Genomic DNA, 19,864 nt, shown 5'->3' on the forward strand with positions numbered 1-19,864 from the left:
TGCACAGTGGATTGTTCAGGTGAGGCACAGCGTGCACAGAACTGGCCCCACCCTTTACTCCTGAGGTTCATCTGCCACGGCCCAGCGAGCTTGGACGGTGACAGTGAATACCTCAGGACGTAGGTTTGGTCAGAGTGTCCCTCTCTTAGATGGATGGCCTTACAGGGCTAAGTGAGCTCCACCTGCCCGGGGTTGGGATTGGAGTTGTCCTTCTCCTAGGATGGTTGCCATGGGGCCAGTGAGCCCATCCTGGTTTGTCCTTCTCCTAGGATGGTTGCCATGGGGCCAGCGAGCCCATCCTGGTTTGTCCTTCTCCTAGGATGGTTGCCATGGGGCCAGCGAGCCCATCCTGCCCCTGGACACACTTTGTCTGACCCTTCAGCTGAGACCTGTCTGGCATGGGAGACCCTACGGGTGGCACAAACCACCTCCAGCCCAGCTCTCAGCCTGTACTGGTTTGCCCCATGGCTCCCTCAGTAACCATCATATCTGTCTTGGTTTGAGATAAGCAACTGCCAACCCCCCAAGCACAGAGAGAAAAGGCTCCCTCCTGACACCAGGGAAAGGGAGGAACAGAGAGGGGAAAGAAAAAAACCACTTTAAACCGCATTTATACTAAACCTACATATATTTTTCACAGAAAGAAAGAGACAATGAGAAGAGAGTACAAATATTCACTCACACAAGTCTGGAACAACAAGTTCCCCACCTCAACTTCTTAATGAACACACAAACTTTACTGTCCTAACTACACATCACTTAAGAAGAAGCTCATTCCCCAGGGAGACAAACCCAAGCAGAAAGGAGAGACCCAGAACAACACATTTTACTTTCCTGAGGTACCCTGTGAGCCAGTGGTGGGCCTGGTCCTCTCCATCCCCCCTGGGACAGCATCGTGTGTCCTCCCAAGAGGAGGCTGAGAAGCCACTGCCTTAACCACTCCCACACTGGTTCCTGCTGCCCTGGAGATGATGTCATAGTGTGGGATGGAGTACAAAGTTACTGGCTGGAAGGGTCAGCTGTTGGCTCAGCCCAGCTCAGCTCAGCTGTTGGCTCAGCCCAGCTCAGGTCACCTGACAGCTTCAGCCTAGGCCAGACTCCAGAGCCGAAATCCAGGCCCACCTGGGTGAGCCCATAACAATATCCAAGGAAGTTACAATTATTCCACACGTGTCTTCCACGTAGCAGGGGGGAGTGTAGTTTTTAGTTGTTGTGGCTTCCCTTGCTGGGCTGAGGAGCTGGAGGGAGGTGGTTGGAGTCTGGTCCCTCCGGTCCCTGGTGTTTCTCCTGTCCTGGGTGAGATTGTTTCATTCTTGTTCCCCTTCCTTGAGGTTTTTAATTGTGTTTGTTTTGATTCATTCAGTTTCTTTGGGTTGGGTTGGTGTCTTCCCTATTTTCCGGCTGATCAATCCCCTTTTCTCCCTTCCCCTCTCCCCTGGGGGGTGGGATCCTGTGTATTGTGTGTACAGTGTGGTTTGTAAATGTTAGTAAATATAATTTATTCCTTTTATTCCGTTCAGTTTCTTTAGAGTGCGTTTCTTTTCAGTTTTTTCCCTTTCCTTTGCTGGGAAGGTTCTGGAAGGGGGAAGGGGGGGCCAGTCCAGGGTTGGCCAAAGCTGCGCCACACCCTCATGAGGGCACACGAGCTCCTCCCCCGCGACCGGGGGGTGTCCCCGGAGGGGAGTTATCAATACACACGTTCTGTACGTACCCGTCTTTACAGCCAGACGTCCTGTGTGTCCCGGTGCCCTCCCCACACTCTGCCCGTCCGTCCCCTCCGGCCCCGCCGCCCCCCCCGCACCGTCAGGCACTGCCGGGGCCGCCCCCGCCTCGTCCCTTCTTTCCCCGTTTCCGCCGCGGGTTCCGGTTCCGGCGCCATTTCCGGTTCCGGTCAGTTCCGCACTTCGCCGCGTGGCGGCGCCGCTCGCGGGAGTCAGACCGGAAATGGCGCGGCGGGCGCGGCACGCCGGAAGTGACGTCAGCGCGGCCATGTCCGGCAGCGCCGAGCGGCGGCGGCGACAGCAGCGACAGCGGCGACAGCGGCGACAGCGGCGACAGCGGCGACAGCGGCCCGTGTGAGTGAGCGGGCGGGGCCGGGGCCGGGAGCGGTGTCAGTGACGGGATGGGCCGGGAAGGGCCGGGTGGCAGCGCCGGAACGGGCCCGGCAGCGCCGCGGAGGGGCCGGAACGGGCCGGGCCCAAACAAACAAACCAAACAAACAAACAAACAAACATCGCCGCGCTTGGCCCTTCTCCCGGTCGTTCGAGCCCGGCCTTCCTCCTGCCCTTCCCCTTTTCCCTTCCCAAACATTCTCTTTTATTTTCTTTCTTTCTTTCTTTCTTTCTTTCTTTCTTTCTTTCTTTCTTTCTTTCTTTCTTTCTTTCTTTCTTTCTTTCTTTCTTTCTTTCTTTCCTCTTTTCTTTTCTTCTTTTCCTTTCTTCTTTTTCTTTTTCTCTTTTTTCCTTTTCTTTTTTCTTTTTTTTTCTTTTTCCTTTTTTTCTTTCTTTTTCCTTCCCTTCCCAACTTTCCCCTTTCCTTTCCTTTCCTTTCCTTTCCTTTCCTTTCCTTTCTTTTCCTTTCCTTTCCCTTTTCCTTTCCTTTCTTTTCCTTTTCCTTTTCCTTTCCTTTCCCTTTCCTTTTCCTTTTCCTTTTTCCTTTCCTTTCCTTTCCTTTCCTTTCCTTTCCTTTCCTTTCCTTTCCTTTCCTTTCCTTTTCCTTTTCCTTTCCTTTTCCTTTTCCTTTCCTTTTCCCTTTCCTTTTCCCTTTCCTTTCCTTTCCTTTCCTTTCTTTTCCTTTTCCTTTTCCTTTCCTTTTCCTTTTTCCTTTCCTTTCCTTTTCCTTTTTCCTTTCCTTTTCCTTTTCCCTTTCCTTTCCTTTCCTTTCCTTTCCTTTCCTTTCCTTTCCTTTCCTTTCCTTTCCTTTCCTTTCCTTTCTTTTCCTTTCCTTTTTCCTTTCCTTTCCTTTTCCTTTTTCCTTTCCTTTTCCTTTTCCCTTTCCTTTCCTTTCCTTTCCTTTCCTTTCCTTTCCTTTCCTTTCCTTTCCTTTCCTTTCCTTTCCTTTCCTTTTCCTTTTCCTTTTTCCTTTCCTTTTCCTTTTCCCTTTCCTTTCCTTTCCTTTCCTTTCCTTTCCTTTCCTTTCCTTTCCTTTCCTTTCCTTTCCTTTCCTTTCCTTTCCTTTCCTTTCCTTTTCCTTTTCCTTTCTTTTCCTTTCCTTTCCTTCCCTTCCCATCCCATCCCATCCCATCCCATCCCATCCCATCCCATCCCTCTCTTCCCTTTGCCCGTTCCCTCCGTTCCCTTCCCTTCCTCTTCATTCCCGATCCTTTCCCTTTCCTGCCCCTCCAGCGCCCCCTGCGGGGCCATCCCGGAATCTCCTGTGCGGGACTGTGAGATAATAATAATAATAATAATAATAATAATAATAATAATAATAATAATAATAATAAATGATTAAAACAATAATATTGATTATAATATAAAATAATATTATTGATTATAATATAAAATAATATAACAACAGTGTAATAAAAATCCATTATGTATAAATATTATCGATTCTATTACAGCTCTATCATTAAATGGTACCGATTTTGTTGTTATTGATCTCATAATTATATCCTTCATTAATTTCATACTTTATTCCATGACTATCCAGCAGCACGTGGAGCGTGTGCAGCTGAGTGGGATAGGGAGAGAAATTAATAAATACAACAGAAATACCTGAACTCCCTTTGCATGAGAATTATTGCAGTAAAATATGTCTGAAATTAGTAATTATTGCTGTTATTGTTGTTGCTTTTATTAGTTCAAAATTTTGTTCCAATATTTGGCCAGTGGGGGGGGGGGGTGGAGCTGCAGGAAATAAATAGAGAAATAAATAAATAGATTAGAAATAAAATAGAAATAGAATGGAAATAGAATAGAAAAGAATAGAAATAGAATAAAAATAGAATAGAAATGGAATAAAAATAGAACAGAAATAGAACAAAAATAGAACAGAAATAGAACAGAAATAGAATAAAAATAGAATAAAAATAGAATAAAAATAGAATAGAAATAGAATAAAAATATAATAGAAATAGAATAGACATCCAGGTGTTCCCTAAAGACAACAGCAATCTGCAATATAAATAGATAATAATTATTAATTAATGGTGTCTTAATAATGCCCCATGGAATGGATACACCTGTAGGGCCTAAATATGGATCTAAAGAAATAGAAATATATAAATTATCTTGATATAAATATATGTAATGTAATACCTGTGTTTGTTTCTGTATCTTTAATAATGATGATAAACCCAACAATAATGACTCCAACAATTAATTTTATCGTTCTTATTATTTTATTCCACTGTTCAGCCAATACTTGAGAAGAATATAATGATAGAGCAGAAATCTCTGTCTGAATAAATAGAAAAATATCCATTTCCTTTAGAGAATAACAAATGAGGCATAATATGTATTACAATAGAAATACAGATTTAATTTCAGTAATAATAATTATCGTGGTTATTTGGTAATTATGAAATGATACACAATAAGTAGAATAATTTAATTATTTTATAATAATTATTGTCATCCTTTTATTCCAATATTCAGGCAATATTTGAAATGGATGTAGGATAAATATCTCTGGGAATAAATAGAGGTGTGTATAATTTCCTTTAGAAAATAATGATATATTATAGCAGGAATACAGATTTAATTTGAAGTATAATAATTATTAATTTGAAGTATAATAATTATTAATTTGAAGTATAATAATTATTAATTTGAAGTATAATAATTATTAATTTGAAGTATAATAATTATTAACCAATAGACAGTAAATACAATAATAAGATTATTTTCTCCCAGCCATCCCCGTTGTCCCAGTGCAATATCCAGGCCCTCCCTGGGCTCATCCAACCCCACATCCCAGCAGGGATCAGATTCCAGAGGGATCCTTTGCTGGGGAAATTCTGGAGTTGGTGCCTTGACTCTGATTTTTGGGGGATTTCTCCAGGATTTCCCATCCTGGCTTTGCTGCCGGGATTTCCTGGGGATAAATCCACGATCCTCATTCCCTGAGTTCATTCCTGGGGGGGGAAGGAGCAGGAGGGGCAGGAAAGGGGTTTGTGTTGGTGCTGCCTGGGCAGGGAATTCCCCCGGGGGGATGGAATGGAGTGTTTTCCCAAGAAACAGGAATTCCTGGATTGTGCTTCCCACCTTTTTGCCTGGAAATAAATCCATGAGAAATAAACATCCCATTTCCTGCTCCCTCTGCATTCCCTGGATTTGTCACTGCCCAGGAAAAGAACCACCCTCTTTTTTGGGTCCCAAAGGTGTCCTTGGCTTGGCAGATCCCACTGGGAACATCCCACAGTTGGATTTTGTCGCTTTTCCGGAATTTTCCCTTTTTTCTGGTGTCATTAAATAAGATTTTTACCAACTCTGAGGGGTTTTGGCTCTTCCAGGAACTTCTTTTGTGTCTTACAGATTAATTAAGTCAAATTAAGGGATTCTTGAAGCTCCGTTAATTATAATTAAGGGATTCTTAAGGATCCATTAATTAAGAGATTCTTGAAGATCCATTAATTGAAGTTCAGGGATTCTTAGAGTTTCATCAGCTCCAGTGAAGGGATTCTTGCAGATCCATTGACTCCAGTGAAGGGATCCCTGCAGGCTCATTAACCCCAATTAACGTGGCTGACTCCAGTGAAGGGACCCCTGCAGGCTCATTAACCCCAATTAACGTGGCTGACTCCAGTGAAGGGACCCCTGCAGGCTCATTAACCCCAATTAACGTGGCTGACTCCAGTGAAGGGACCCCTGCAGGCTCATTAACCCCAATTAACGTGGCTGACTCCAGTGAAGGGATCCCTGCAGGCTCATTAACCCCAATTAACGTGGCTGACTCCAGTGAAGGGACCCCTGCAGGCTCATTAACCCCAATTAACGTGGCTGACTCCAGTGAAGGGACCCCTGCAGGCTCATTAACCCCAATTAACGTGGCTGACTCCAGTGAAGGGACCCCTGCAGGCTCGTTAACCCCAATTAACGTGGCTGACTCCAGTGAAGGGACCCCTGCAGGCTCATTAACCCCAATTAACGTGGCCAGCCCCTCCTCCCCCACGGGCCGGCCCTGGGGGTTGTTTTGGTGCCCCCAAACCCCTCCTGGGGATTCCTGGGGCTGCCCCGGCCGAGTCTCCGTGTCCTGGGATTGTTCCTATGGAATATTTTCCCCTCCCAGGGCCACAAACCTTGGGAATGGCCCTTCCCTCCCCTCCTCAGCTGTTTGAGGGGCCCTTTGGGAATTCCCTCCATTCCCTCTTCCCTTCTCCCGTGGTTTTTTGGGATTCTCCAGGACCTGGGATCTGTTTGGAGTACAAACCTGTGGTTTTCCATACAATTTGGGGATTCCTCACTCATTCCCAAGTTCCTCCTCCCCTCCTGCCAGGCTGGAATTCCACCAGCCCCAAATCCCCCGGGACTGCCCTTTGCAGTGACCTGACTCCAGGTGGGAATGAACCTGCTCATGGAAAAGCACCCCTGGCTCTTCTTTCCCTGTTTTTCCTGCTCCCCTTCCCAGGAATTAGAGGTGTCCCCTTGCTTTGACAGGTGGAACAAGGAGGTTTTTCAGCCCTTTGCTGCCCATTAGTGGGGTGAGGTAAGTGCTGTTTGCTCTCTACAAACACTCCAGTGCTCTGGGAAAATCCATCCTGGAAGATCCCTCCTGGAAAATCCCTCCTGGAAAATCTCTCCTGGATTATTTGCCTTGGGATGTCAATCCTCCTTTGGGGTAGAAAAGTTGGGCTTTTTGAAGGCTGATGGATTGACCAGGAGCTGCTGCTCCTCCCAGGCCCCAGGTGCTCCCAAACTCTTCTTTTCCTGCTCTGTGTTCCAATTCCCACATTTTTCTCCCTGCTCTCTGAGCCAAACTCTGTCCGTGCTGCTCCTTCTCTGCTCTCTTTTCCCATTCCAGAACATCCAACTCCCTTTATTCTTCCCCTTCCACTCCAGCCCCGGGCTCTGCTGCCCACACTTGAATTTTTGGTGGGTTGAAGACACAAATCCCACAGAATTCCCTGCCCACTGTGCTGACCTTCATGGAAAAGTCTCTCTTTTCCCATGTGATGCCCAGGAATGAGACACTGGACCGGAATTTTGGGGATGGGGGAGAATTCCAAGGTCAGGGTGGGACCAACTGCCCAGCCTTGGGAATGAGGAGATCCCAGTGGATGGATGGGAAAAGGCCAAGTCCCCCCCAGCTCCTGGAGCAGATCCAGCACTGGGACACGGCCCTGGGATCTCCCAGGGCTGTTCCAGGCCCAAAACGATGGGAAACCTCCCATTCCAGAGCTCCCTCACCAGGGAGGGGCTGGGACCTCATCCCAAGTCCTCCTTCTCCAGGAGTTCCTTGGTGGGATGGGGCTGATCCTCCTGCTGCCTCCAGGTGGAGTTGGGTTTAATCCTCCTGGATCTCTCAGGACCAGGAAACAACTTCCAGGTGTTTGGTCTCCTCTTCCCCAGCTCTGTTTGCTCCCACGGTGCTTTGGGCATGGATTGTTCTCCTGAAATCCAGCGCCTCCCTGGGCAGGATCCTGCAGGCAGGAAATCTCCCTTGGAGTGGCAGCTGTTCCCTCTCTGGGAATCTTGGCTCCCAAAGCATTCCCAGCTCACCTGAGTCTCCTGCTTTGTGTCCCTTCCCTTTCCAAAAGTCTCTCTTTACTCTCCGGACATCTCTGGTGCTTTTTCCATGGATTTCTCCTCGTTCTTGGAGCCTTTTCCTTTCCAGTCTGAGCCTTCTGTTCATTTCCTGGTGGCATTTGAGGGTTTTCCATCTCTCTGAGGATGATCCACCTTTGGTTCTGTGTCTCAGGAATGAGCAGGACCCACAGGAGTTGGTCACCCCCACCCTGTCCCACCACCTGAGGGTGTCCTGGTGGGAATTCCTGTTTTTCTGCTGCCACCTTGCCATGCAGCCAACCTGCCTGGCATTTCGTGGAGCTCTCCTGGCATTCCTGGCACTCAGGGGGGATGGGAACAGCAGGAGGGAGGTGGGAAGGGAGGTGAGGGTGGCATTGGCAGGGCGGTTCCCTCGGAGGGGAGGAGGAGAATGGAGTGGGAGGTGTTTCCTTGGGTGTCTGAAGGCGTTTTTAAGTGAAATAATGCCATTTCTTGCTCCTGTGGGAGGTGGAAGTTGGGCAGTGACTCCAGCCAGGCTGTGCAGGTGGGAGCTCCAAACCCACAACATTCCCAGGGTACAGGGAGCTCCAAACCCACAACATGCCCAGGGCACAGGGAACTCCAAACCCACAACATGCCCAGGGTACAGGGAACTCCAAACCCACAACATTCCCAGGGTACAGGGAGCTCCAAACCCACAACATGCCCAGGGTACAGGGAGCTCCAAACCCACAACATTCCCAGGGCACAGGGAGCTCCAAACCCACAACATTCCCAGGGTACAGGGAACTCCAAACCCACAACATTCCCAGGGTACAGGGAACTCCAAACCCACAACATTCCCAGGGCACAGGGAGCTCCAAACCCTGAACATTCCCAGGACAGGGCAGGAGGGAGCATGACCCTGGCATGGCTCCGGGGTGGCTCTGGGGTGGCCCTGGGTAGCCCTGGGTGACCTGGGCTGGCCTTGGGCTGGCCCTGGTTGGCCCTGGAGTGGCTCTGGGGTGGCCCCGGGGTGGTCTCGGGGTGGCTCTGGGCTGGCCCTGGGCTGGCCTTGGGCTGGCCCTGGTTGGCCCTGGGGTGGCTGTGGAGTGGCTCTGGGTGGCTCTGGGGTGGCCCCGGGGTGGCCCGGGGGTGGCCCGGGGGTGGCCCTGGGCTGGCCTTGGGCTGGCCCTGGTTGGCCCTGGGGTGGCTGTGGAGTGGCTCTGGGTGGCTCTGGGGTGGCCCCGGGGTGGGTCTGGGGTGGCCCGGGGGTGGCCCTGGGTGGCCTGGTCTGGTCCTGGGGTGGCCCCAGAGTGGCCCTGGGGTGGCCTTGGGTGGCCCTGGGTAGCCCTGGTTGGCCCTGGGCTGGCCCTGGGTGACCCTGGGTGGCCATGGGGTGTCCCTGCCGTGCCCGCTCACGCTGTGCCCTGTCCCTTCCAGCATCGCAGGCTGCATGTACCGAGTCCTGCAGGCCACGGCGCCCGATGGGACCAACCTGCTGAAGCTGCTGCCCATCTCCAGACCCTCTGGAGGTTCTGCCCTGCTGGGTCCAGCGCCAGCCATGCCCAACAGCCCCAGGGGCAGCGTCCCCAGCCCTGTCCAGCTCACCCTCAACACCCAGCTCGGCAATTCTGCTGTGTCTGCACCCGTGAGGATCCTCCAGTCTGCACAGCCCGGGAATGTCATCCTGATCAGGACTTGGGACAGGCAGGAGGGGGCCAGGGCAGGCCCTGGCAAGGAGGGGTTGGCTGCAGGTGCCAGTGTGAGGGAGGGATTGGCTCCAGGTGCCAGTGTGAGGGAGGGATTGGCCCCAGGTGCCCCCATGAAGGAGGGATTGACCCCAGGTGCCAATGTGAGGGAGGGATTGGCTCCAGGTGCCCCCATGAAGGAGGGATTGGCTCCAGGTGCCAGTGTGAGGGAGGGATTGACCCCAGGTGCCCCCATGAAGGAGGGATTGGCTCCAGGTGCCAATGTGAGGGAGGGATTGGCTCCAGGTGCCAGTGTGAGGGAGGGATTGACCCCAGGTGCCAGTGTGAGTGAGGGATTGGCTCCAGGTGCCAACGTGAGAGAAGCTTTGGCCCCAGGTGCCAGTGTGAGAGAAGGCCTGGCTCCAGGTGCCAGTGTGAAGGCAGCTGTGGCCCCAGGTGCCCACATGAAGGAGGGATTGGCCCCAGGTGCCAGTGTGAGAGAGGGATTGGTCTCAGGTGCCAGTGTGAGGGAAGACCTGGCTCCAGGTGCCAGTGTGAGGGCAGCCCCGACCCCAGGTGCCCCCGTGCCCGTGGACACAGCTCTGGTGCCCGGCATGGCCGTGCCCAGCCCCTCCGCTCGGCCCAGCACTACCTACATAGTGGTGAACACGCAGGCCCTGCCCATGGGCACGGCGGTGGTGCCGGCGCTGCCCTGGGGGCACCACCTGCAGATCCCGGCGGACGCCGAGGTGCGCGCGGTGCCCGCCTCGCTGCTGCCCGCCGCCATCCAGAGGAAGATCCTGGCGGGCCCCCTGGCCGCGCCCGACGGCAGCGCCGCGGTGCCCACGGTGATCTACGTGTGCCCGGTGAACACGGTGCGCAGCCCGCAGCCCCCACCGCGGCACCTGCCGCCCTTCTGCGGCCAGGCCGGCCCCGACGTGCCCCGGACACTGCTGGTGACGGCCCCGCGGGGCGGGAGCACCGGCACCGGCACCGGCCTGGCACAGCCATGCCCGCCCATGAAGTGGGTGGTGCAGGACAGCGCCCTCTCCCCGCCCTTCATCCCGGTGAAATCCTCCAACGACGTGGCCTCCCGGATCCTGAAGACCATGCTGGACTCCAAGAACGTGGGGGGCGGCTGTGCCAACCTCCCGCCCCTCTGTGCCAGCCAGGCCAAGATCGCGCCCCTCAAGGGCAACGCCCTGATCATGTACAACGGGAAGGTGTATCTGCTGACCAAGAGGGGCTCGGACGTGCTCTCGGGCCAGGCTGGCACACCGGCAGCCCCCCCTGGGGATGCCCTGTCCCCAAAGGAGCCCCCCAGGCCCAGGGACTTCACCACGGTCAGTCACATCACCAGCACCGTGGTCAGCCTGGTGCTGGCCAAGAGCAAAGGGGTGCTGGGGGCTCAGAGGGACCCAGAGCCAAGGGCGGGCTCACAGGACTCCCCCCCAGCTGGCCTGGGCGGGCACCCCAAAGACAGCCCTGCAGCCCTGGGGGCACCCAGTGCTGCCCAGCAGGACCCCTGTGCCACCCCCTGCACCGACAGTGTCGTGTCCTCCAGCACAGACTGCCCGGCCCCAGCTGTGGGGGCACCCCAGGGGGGCCAGGACAGGGCCCACCCCCCCCAGGCTGCAGAGGCATCCCAGGGGCACCAGGAATGTTCTTCCAGTGAGGACTGGCCAAAGGTGAGCAGGGGAAGAGCCACCTCGGGCTCTGCTGGGTGTGGTGCTGGGTGGGCATGGGACGAGCAGGGTTTGGCACCAGGGATGTTGGGAATGCTGCTCTGGGGCTGGGTCTGGTCCATGAGTGGTCCTGTTCTCCCACTGGGACGGTGCTGGGCAGGTGGGAAGGGCAGGAAGAAGAGGCAGAGGCAGAGGGAGGATGGGTTTGGCTCCCTCAGGAGATGAGTTGTCAGCAGGTGAAGCCCCCAGGGCTGATCCAGATGTTCCCAGCACAGCTGGGGGGGTGAGGGGAACAAAGAGAAGCTTTGCAGCTTCCCAGGAGGACAATAAAGGGAGAGCAGAGTTTGTCCTCCTGGTGGGGCACAAGGAGGTCCAGGCTCCTCCCTGCAGGGTTGGATCTACCTCCTGGTAGGAGAACCTGGAATGTCCCTGTGAGGTCACAGCACCAAAAATGTGCCCAAGGCCCAGAGCCCTCAGTCCCACCAAGTGCCCACAGGACTGTTGGCCACATTCCCAGGATGGATTTGCTTCCAGGGAATAAAACGCTCCTGGAAGCCCTGGCTGGTCCCTCCAGGCAGAGGAGGAACATCAGCTGGGCACATTTGAGGCACTGAACCTTTGCAAAGCCTCCAGGGCTTCTTTTTGGGTTACTCCTCCCCTGGGAAATGGTTGGAATAGTTTCTTTTCCCTTTATTTGCTGCTTTAGTCCCTAAATGTGCCAATCCCTGGATTTTGAAGGCCTTGCCTTCTCTTCTCCTGGGATTTGGAAGGTGTAGAACAGGGAATTCTCCTGTGCCTTCTTTGATTTCTGTGTTTGCTGCTTGGACTGGACATTTTCTGGGTGTTCCACAATGGATTTGGGGGTTTCAGATAATTAATGTTAGACCAGAACATGATTTATTGGAATTGGCTGCTCTGTGCTAATTGAGGTGTGTTAAGTGTAGGCAAACCCAACGTTCTGCCTTTTCAGCACCTGTTTTTTATAGATTCTGTATTTTACCTGTTTCTGTGTGGAGGAAGAGCCACTGAGGGAGGGATTGATGGTTCTGTCCCTGCTTCTGTGTTTCAGATCCAGGGGGAACACAAGGTCTCACTGGGAAAGTGGAAAACAGAGCCCCAGGAGCAGCCCCAGTGGGAACAAGACCTGGAACTAAGGAAGAAATTTGGGCTGTTTAAGGAGGAGAGAATTTGCCTGAGGAGAATCCCAGTAACTGAGAACTCCTGGGAGAATCCAGAGGGAAGGAGTTGGGCCAGTGACAGCCTGGAAATGAAAAGTGGCTCCTGCAGCTCATCCTCACTGGATGTGGGAATGAGGAGTCACCCCCAGGAGGGTGTTAAAGAGGAAAAGGTACCTGGGGATTCCTCAGAGGGGTTGGTTTGGAGCCGGGGCAGGGGGGCAGGAATTCCTGGGATCCCTGGGACAATCATTCCCAGAATGTGTTTGGGATTCCCATCCCACTCCAGCACTGGCTGGGAATTGTTGTGCTGATTTTTGGAGGAAATTGGAGCAAGGAATGGTTTGGAGCAGAGAGACCCCCCTGGGGCAGGTCCTGGTTGGAGCTGAGACCACCCTGGGGTGTGTGACCTGGGCTGGGCCAGCAGGGCAGAGGGAAGGAGGAATCATTGGCATTGGGTACCAACCAAGTGCCATTTCCAAGGCATTTCTCCCATATTTATCATTTCCTTCCCCCCTGGGCAGCTGTGGAGCCACCAAGGTGGGTTTATAAAACCCTCACCTGTGGACCTGCCCCATCTTTGGAGCTCCAGATCTTTGGGAACTTCTTCCTTTGTCTTTGGCAGAACTTGGGTGTTCCTGGAAAGGGTTTTACACCCAGGTCATCCTGTTCAGCCACAGCATTCCAGTTTCCTTTGGGTGACTCAATCCAAGACCTTCTCAGGTTCTGCTAATCCTGTCCTAAGAGCTGAGTGGGTCTGAGGCTGCTCTTGGCATTAAACCCATCCCTGGGAGTGTCCAGGGCCAGGCTGGGACAGTGGGAGGTGTCTCTGCCCCTGGATGAGCTTTGAGGTCCCTCCAGCCCAGGCCAGGATGTGATTCCATGAGATCTGGGAGGGATTTCCTCTGGTAATGGACAGTTCCTCTGACTGAGCTTTTTGGAAACAAACGAAGAATTCTTGTCCATTTTGAGTTTTCCCATCAAATTAGGGAATTCTTGTCTTGCTCTGGGGCTGAAGAGCCGAGTGAGCCTGTCTTGGTTTGAGGGTTAAAACCCCAAAATGTTTACCCACAAGCAGGGGAGGGGCCTCCTCCACAGTAATCACACCACTCTTTATCAAATTTAACAAGAGGAACTTTTAATACAAGAAGGATAACTGTTCTTAACTGATGTATGTATATATATGTATGTAAACAGACTAGTGCAAACCAGTTCCCCAACACCACCAGAGAGAGAAAAAACAACAACAAAACCCAGCAGGTTTTCCTCTGGGAGGAAAGTTATACTTGGGCAGTGTCAGTGTCACAGCCCGGCTGGCTGCAGAGTGAGTTTCCAGTCCCTCTCCAGCGAGACAGACGAGTGGTGAGCTCTCAGATGGACTCTGTCTCTTCCCCCTGTGTTCCTTGTCCAAGAAGCAGAAACATGAGCAGTCAGAAGCAGTCCTGGGACAGGCAGCAGTGAGACAGCCAGAAGCAGTCCTGGGGCAGCAGCCAGACAGCCAGAAGCAGTCCCGGGGCAGCAGCCAGACAGCCAGAAGCAGTCCTGGGGCAGCAGCAGCAGCCAGACAGCCAGAAGCAGCAAAGGGCAGCAGCAGCAGCAGCCAGACAGCCAGAAGCAGTCCTGGGGCAGCAGCAGCAGCAGCCAGACAGCCAGAAGCAGTCCTGGGGCAGCAGCAGCAGCAGCCAGACAGCCAGAAGCAGTCCTGGGGCAGCAGCAGCCAGACAGCCAGAAGCAGTCCTGGGGCAGCAGCCAGACAGCCAGAAGCAGTCCCAGGGCAGGCAGGAGCAGCCAGACAGACAGAAGCAGTCCTGGGGCAGCAGCCAGACAGCCAGAAGCAGTCCCAGGGCAGGCAGGAGCAGCCAGACAGACAGAAGCAGTCCTGGGGCAGCAGCAGCCAGACAGCCAGAAGCAGTCCTGGGGCAGCAGCAGCAGCAGTGAGACAGCCAGAAGCAGTCCTGGGGCAGCAGCAGCCAGACAGCCAGAAGCAGCAAAGGGCAGGCAGCAGCAGCCAGACAGCCAGAAGCAGTCCCAGGGCAGCAGCAGCAGCCAGACAGCCAGAAGCAGTCCTGGGGCAGCAGCAGCAGCAGCCAGACAGTCAGAAGCAGTCCCAGGGCAGGCAGCAGCAGCCAGACAGTCAGAAGCAGTCCTGGGACAGGCAGCAGCAGCCAGACAGTCAGAAGCAGTCCTGGGACAGGCAGCAGCAGCCAGACAGTCAGAAGCAGTCCTGGGGCAGCAGCAGCAGCCAGACAGCCAGAAGCAGTCCTGGGGCAGGCAGCAGCAGCCAGACAGCCAGAAGCAGTCCTGGGGCAGCAGCCAGACAGCCAGACAGCCAGAAGCAGTCCTGGGGCAGCAGCCAGACAGCCAGAAGCAGTCCCAGGACAGGCAGGAGCAGCAGCCAGACAGCCAGAAGCAGTCCTGGGGCAGCAGCAGCAGCAGCCAGACAGCCAGAAGCAGTCCTGGGGCAGCAGCAGCCAGACAGCCAGAAGCAGTCCTGGGGCAGCAGCAGCAGCGAGGCAGCTTCTCCTCAACCCCGCACACACCCAGCCATGTGTAGTCCCCAAGACCAAAAAGAGCCAAACCTGCCCCCACCCAAGTGATCAGCAGTTAACTACTTTTTTGTTAACTACTGGCATGGGCACTTAGTGGCAGGGGAGAGAATTTACTAATAGTTCCAAACTGCAGCAGAGCCCCAGAGGATGAGGAGGAAAGGCAGGTGTGCCCTGTCCTTCATCGTCCAGCAGGGAATTCGCTGTTCTGGGAGTCTTAACTGGGAATCTTTGCTGGGAAAATCCTGACCATGGGAATAGGTTTGTTCCTTTGCTAAAACCAGCGTTTTCCAGGCAGCAATTCCAAGGGTTTGGCCCCAGAGTGGTTTGTGCTCAGTGAGCTCTGGGTTGGGATGAGCTGCTCCGGTTTAACCCGGCGTGTTCCTGTCCCTGCAGATCGTTGTGGGTCTGGAAGAGGATTTCACCAGGAAAAGGAGAGCCAAGTCCTCCCCCCTGTCAGACAGCGAGAAGAGGAGGAGAACCTCGCCCAGACCCAGCCCCGCTCCGGGCTGGGATCCCACCGAAGCCCTTCCCGGGGACATCCCACCCGCTCCGGCCTCGCCGGAGTCCGACATGGCCACGGGACCCTGCGAAGCCCCCCGGGGTGGGCACTGCGAGCCGGGCACGCCCCCCGAGGGCAGGGAGAGCCCAGGCCTGGAGTGCCCGGTGCTGGTGAGCCCCACAGGACCCCCCTGCCTGCCCGAGGGCTCCTTCAGGGACGACGCGTTCCCGGCGGCGCCGCCGGAGCTGGACGAGACGATCCGGGAGGAGAAAATCTGGCGGCTGAAGCAGCTGCTGCGGCAGAGGGAGGCGGCGCTGGAGGAGATGAGGAAGGAGATGCAGCAGAGCTGAGGCCTCCCTGCCTGCCAGCGCTGCCAGGGAGAACCCCCTGGAGGGCAAACCCTCCTGCCAGGGCAAACCACCCCTGCCAGGGCAACCCCCATGGAGGGCAAATCCCCTGGAGGTCAAACCCTCCTGCCAGGGCAAACCCCCTGGAGAGCAAACCCCCTGGAGAGCAAACCCCCTGGAGGGCAAACCCCTTGGAGAGCAAACCCCCCTGGAGGGCAAACCCCCCTGGAGGGCAAACCCTCCTGCCAGAACAAACCCCCTGGAGGGCAAACCCTCCTGCCAGAACAAACCCCCCTGGAGGGCAAACCCCCCTGGAGGGCAAACCCTCCTGCCAGAGCAAACCCCCCTGGAGGGCAAACCCCCTGGAGAGCAAACCCCCCTGGAGGGCAAATCCCCTGGAGGGCAAACCCCCTGGAGAGCAAACCCCCCTGGAGAGCAAACCCCCCTGGAGGGCAAATCCCCTGGAGGGCAAACCCCCCTGGAGGGCAAACCCCCTGGAGAGCAAACCCCCCTGGAGAGCAAACCCCCCTGGAGGGCAAATCCCCTGGAGAGCAAACCCCCCTGGAGGGCAAATCCCCTGGAGGGCAAACCCCCCTGGAGGGCAAACCCCCTGGAGAGCAAACCCCCCTGGAGAGCAAACCCCCCTGGAGGGCAAACCCCCTGGAGAGCAAACCCGATGGAGGGCAAACCCCCCTGGAGGGCAAACCCTCCTGCCAGAGCAAACCCCCTGGAGGTCAAACCCTCCTGCCAGGGCAAACCCTCCTGCCAGGGCTGCCAGGGGAAACCACCCTGGAGGGCAAACCCCCCCTTGGAGGGCAAACCACCCTTGGAGGGCAAACCCCCTGCCAGGGCAAACCCTTTACCAGGGCAAATCCTCCTGGAGGGCAAGGGCAAACCTCTCCTCTGCCAGGGCAAACCCCCCTGCCCCTACCAGGGCAAACCCTCCTGGAGGGCAAGGGCAAACCTCTTCTCTGCCAGGGCAAACCCCCCTGCCCCTACCAGGGCAAACCCTCCTGGAGGGCAAACCTCCCAGCCACAAACATTCCAGGCAGCTGGAACAGCTTCCCGACCTCCAGGGGGTGTGTTGGGGCTCTCGTGTTGAACACCAGGAATGGGGCACCTGGACTGGGACATTCCACCTGTGGGGCATCCAGTGACACGGACAGTGGGCACTGCCATGGGCACATCCCCCAGTCTGGGGCTGGGGCTCCTGTGCCAGGCCTGCCAAACAAACTGCCCCCTCTGGAATTCATGGCCTGGCTCTTGGAAACTGGGGGGAAACTGGAACGCCCAGCTGTGGGTCTGGTGGTGTCTGCTGTCCCTGTGGGCACTGGAACTTCTTGGAAATGCATGAAATCTTTTTGGGAATCCCTGAGAACTTTCTGGGAACCTCTGAAAACTTCTTAGGATTCCCTGAGATATTTGGGGGAATCCACCAAATCTTCTTGTGAATTCTGAGAACTTGTTGTGAATTCCCAAGAACTTTTCGGGAACCCCTAAAATGTTTTGGGGAACCCCTGGGGACTTTTTGTGAATTCCTAAGAACTTCCTGGGAACTCCTGAGGACTTTTTATGAATTCCTGAGAACTTTTGGTGAATCCATGAAATCTTTCTGTGAACTCGAGAACTTTCTGGGAACCCTTTGCAAACAATTGTCAGGAAAAGGTCACACTTAGAGGGTTAATTAATGTATTTAAGGGCTCTGGGATGAGCCTCTGGGTGTGGCAGTCCAGGGATTTATCCCACCCCTCCTGCAGAAGGAGCCCTGGACACTCTGGCTCCAAGGCTGTCCCTGCTGAGCCTCCCTGAGGCCCCTGTGGAGCTCTGGGGGATGGAGGGGTGTGGGTGGTTTTTACCCTGAACTCTGTCAAGAACCTGCAGCCAAAGGTTGGGTTTCCTCAGCCCAGGTGGTGTCTTTACCAACCCCTGCTGAGGGTCCCTGATTTTGTTGGTGTCTGAACTGGCTCTTGGCTTGCCCTGGAGGGTGGGATGTCTCTGCATCCTCCTCTCCATGGATTTCTGTGGGATGTTTCCCCCCACACCTTTCCCTCCCCTCTGTGTCCCATGTCTGTGTCCTGCAGCTCCTCCTGCACTTCCCCCTCTGCCACAATTTGTAACTTTTACTCTTTCTCTCTTGTCCATTTGTGGTTCTGTTGGACTTCCCCCTCCCCTGCTGGTTTCTGTCCAAGGGAGATTATTTATTAATTATTAATAGTTTGATTTTTGTCGTTATTTGCTGTGGTTTAATGGGATTTTCATCTGTGGTCTCTGCATTTATTGCCCCAATGTATCCCCAGGCCTTGGGGGTGGATGTTGGTTTGGAGATGGATGTGGGGGAGCTCCCTCAGCCCAAGGTCCTTATTGAGGACTCAAGAGTGGGAAAAATCACAGAGGGAAGATAAAGGAAATCCCTGCTCTGAAAAATGTCAGAGAAGGGTTTGGGTTAGAAGGGACCTTAAAGATCCTTTAATGCCACAGGCAGGGACACCTCCCACCAGCCCAGGTTGCTCCAAGCCATGTCCACCCTGGCCTTGGACACTCCCAGGGATGGGGAGAGCTTGGACAGACCAGGGGAGGCACCAGAGCCCCAGTGGATGGACAGGGAGGGAGGGGAATAATGAAATAAACTCCTTGATGAGTGAGATTCCTCTGTGAAAGGAAAGTGGTGGGACAGGCAGCTCATCCTGGGGCATCCAGGGGTTTGTTGGGTGTGGAATGAGGGAATTGGGGCAGAAATGCCACAACTCAGCCCAAGGGAACACCCAGGGAAGGGCTGATAGAAGGGTGAGGCTGAACTGGACCTCCTGCAGCCCTGGACAAGGAAGGAGCCCAGGAAGGACCAGGATCCAAACCCAACATTGCTCAGGGTCAGGTGGGAATGCCCAGCACCTCCCCCAGGGCGGGGAGTCCCACAGGGGGGATTGAACTCTGGGAGTCCTGGGATGTTTTTGGAGTCCTTGATGGCCCCTCAGGTGAGGGTGAAGGTGCTGATGCCTCCCCAGAGGGGAGTTACCACAGCTCCTGTCTCACACCCACCCTGTACCCCGAGGGGTCAGGTGTGCCCTGGGCAGCTGCTGCCAACAATCCATTACTGTCCATTGTTTGTCTGTATGGCCAAACTTCGCGAACGCAGATTTGGGCAGGGCTGTCCCCACATGGGTGCCCTTCCAGCCTGTGCAGTGGGTTTCAGGTGAGGCTCAGCGTGTGCAGAACTGGCCCCACCATTTCAGTCCTGAGGTTCATCTGCCACAGCCGAGCGAGCTGGGACAGGGACAGTGAAGTCCTCGGGACTGTCACAGCACCCGGTACTGACCGGGGCTGACCCTGCTGAGCATCCAAGATCTGACGGGATTGGATGGCAGGGAGGCTTTAACTGCCCGGTACGGTCTCCACTGAGACTCGAACTCACGACCTCGTGATCAGAGTTCGCTGGTTTAAAGGTGAACCAGCAGGAGAAATGAGCCCGGCTCAAGAGAGATTGTAAGTCAGAGTCAAAATTTAATAAAAAATATTACAATAAATGCAATGATACAAAGACAAATTGGGTTTAGCCCACAAACCCAGCAGTGTAACCCACCCCCAGGGCACAAACACAGTGGGGTGCCCCCTGATTGTTGTGTGATTGTTGTGTGGTGTCCTCTGATCCTCTGTGAAATATTGTTTACTTTACCTGGTGCCTGAAATCAGGGCCAGATCCTTGGCCCAGAGGAAAGGTATCCCTCAGATTGCTGCCCCCCAATCCCTACCCTGGAAAAGAAGCAGTATAATAAGGGGAAGAACAGCAGAGAGGCCAAGCAATAGTGAGCACTGCCCCGGAGGGCGGCGGGTCCGCAGTGCCCCGCAGGACCTGGAGGGAGAGACACGTCTCGGAGTCGGCAAACAAGTCATCTGATTCTCGCTTAAAAAAAGGGTAAGTTGGAGGAAGAGGTGGGGGTGAAGCTCTTCCAGTATTTATTCTCTGTGAGAGGGATTAGCTGTAATTCTGACTGTGAAAGTTATTGATGTGGGCACAAGATGGAAACCTTATCCCCGATGTTGGTACAGCGTTTGATCTGTCCCCATGGGAAGCCACGGGCAGAGTATCAGCGGATGGCGAGTCCACTGATAGAGTGGCAGGGAGCTCTCAGCTCCAAGGGGCGAGTGATGAAAGCTCAGGCAGTGACAGCTCCTTTAGTTGCTGGTCCCTTGAAGCGCAGGGAGGCTCCTCCCGCTCCCGACTGGTGCTAATCCCCCGAGGAAAGGCAGCCAGGCAGTCAGGAGTCCACAGCC

At 54.5% G+C, this 19,864-nt stretch overlaps 1 protein-coding gene across 2 annotated transcripts; it reads left to right on the top strand.

The window, feature by feature from the left end:
* The first annotated feature begins 1,982 nt into the window (after window positions 1–1,982).
* Window positions 1,983–17,827, top strand: LRIF1 (ligand dependent nuclear receptor interacting factor 1). Of its 2 annotated transcripts, none has more exons than XM_071578850.1 (4): window positions 1,983–2,075; window positions 9,093–11,028; window positions 12,095–12,373; window positions 15,143–17,827. In XM_071578850.1, exons 1-4 carry the CDS (start codon window positions 1,990–1,992, stop codon window positions 15,596–15,598), a joined length of 2,757 nt encoding a protein of 918 aa, XP_071434951.1. In that variant the 5' UTR covers window positions 1,983–1,989; the 3' UTR covers window positions 15,599–17,827. The 2 variants fall into 2 exon arrangements, with proteins under 2 accessions (XP_071434951.1, XP_071434953.1); XM_071578852.1 differs by lacking the exon at window positions 1,983–2,075 and adding an exon at window positions 7,937–8,041.
* Window positions 17,828–19,864: the final 2,037 nt, after the last annotated feature.

Source organism: Pithys albifrons, chromosome 28 (genome assembly GCF_047495875.1).
Source record: "Pithys albifrons albifrons isolate INPA30051 chromosome 28, PitAlb_v1, whole genome shotgun sequence".
NCBI classification, from domain to species: domain Eukaryota; kingdom Metazoa; phylum Chordata; class Aves; order Passeriformes; family Thamnophilidae; genus Pithys; species Pithys albifrons.

Bases quoted from the DNA above. Each gene is read 5' to 3' on its own strand.
- LRIF1 (XM_071578850.1), top strand. From the start codon at position 1,990: ATGTCCGGCAGCGCCGAGCGGCGGCGGCGACAGCAGCGACAGCGGCGA. The intron at 2,076-9,092 runs GTGAGTGAGCGG...TGTCCCTTCCAG, and splicing joins CAGCGGCGACAGCGGCCCGT to CATCGCAGGCTGCATGTACC. The intron at 11,029-12,094 runs GTGAGCAGGGGA...TCTGTGTTTCAG, and splicing joins CCAGTGAGGACTGGCCAAAG to ATCCAGGGGGAACACAAGGT.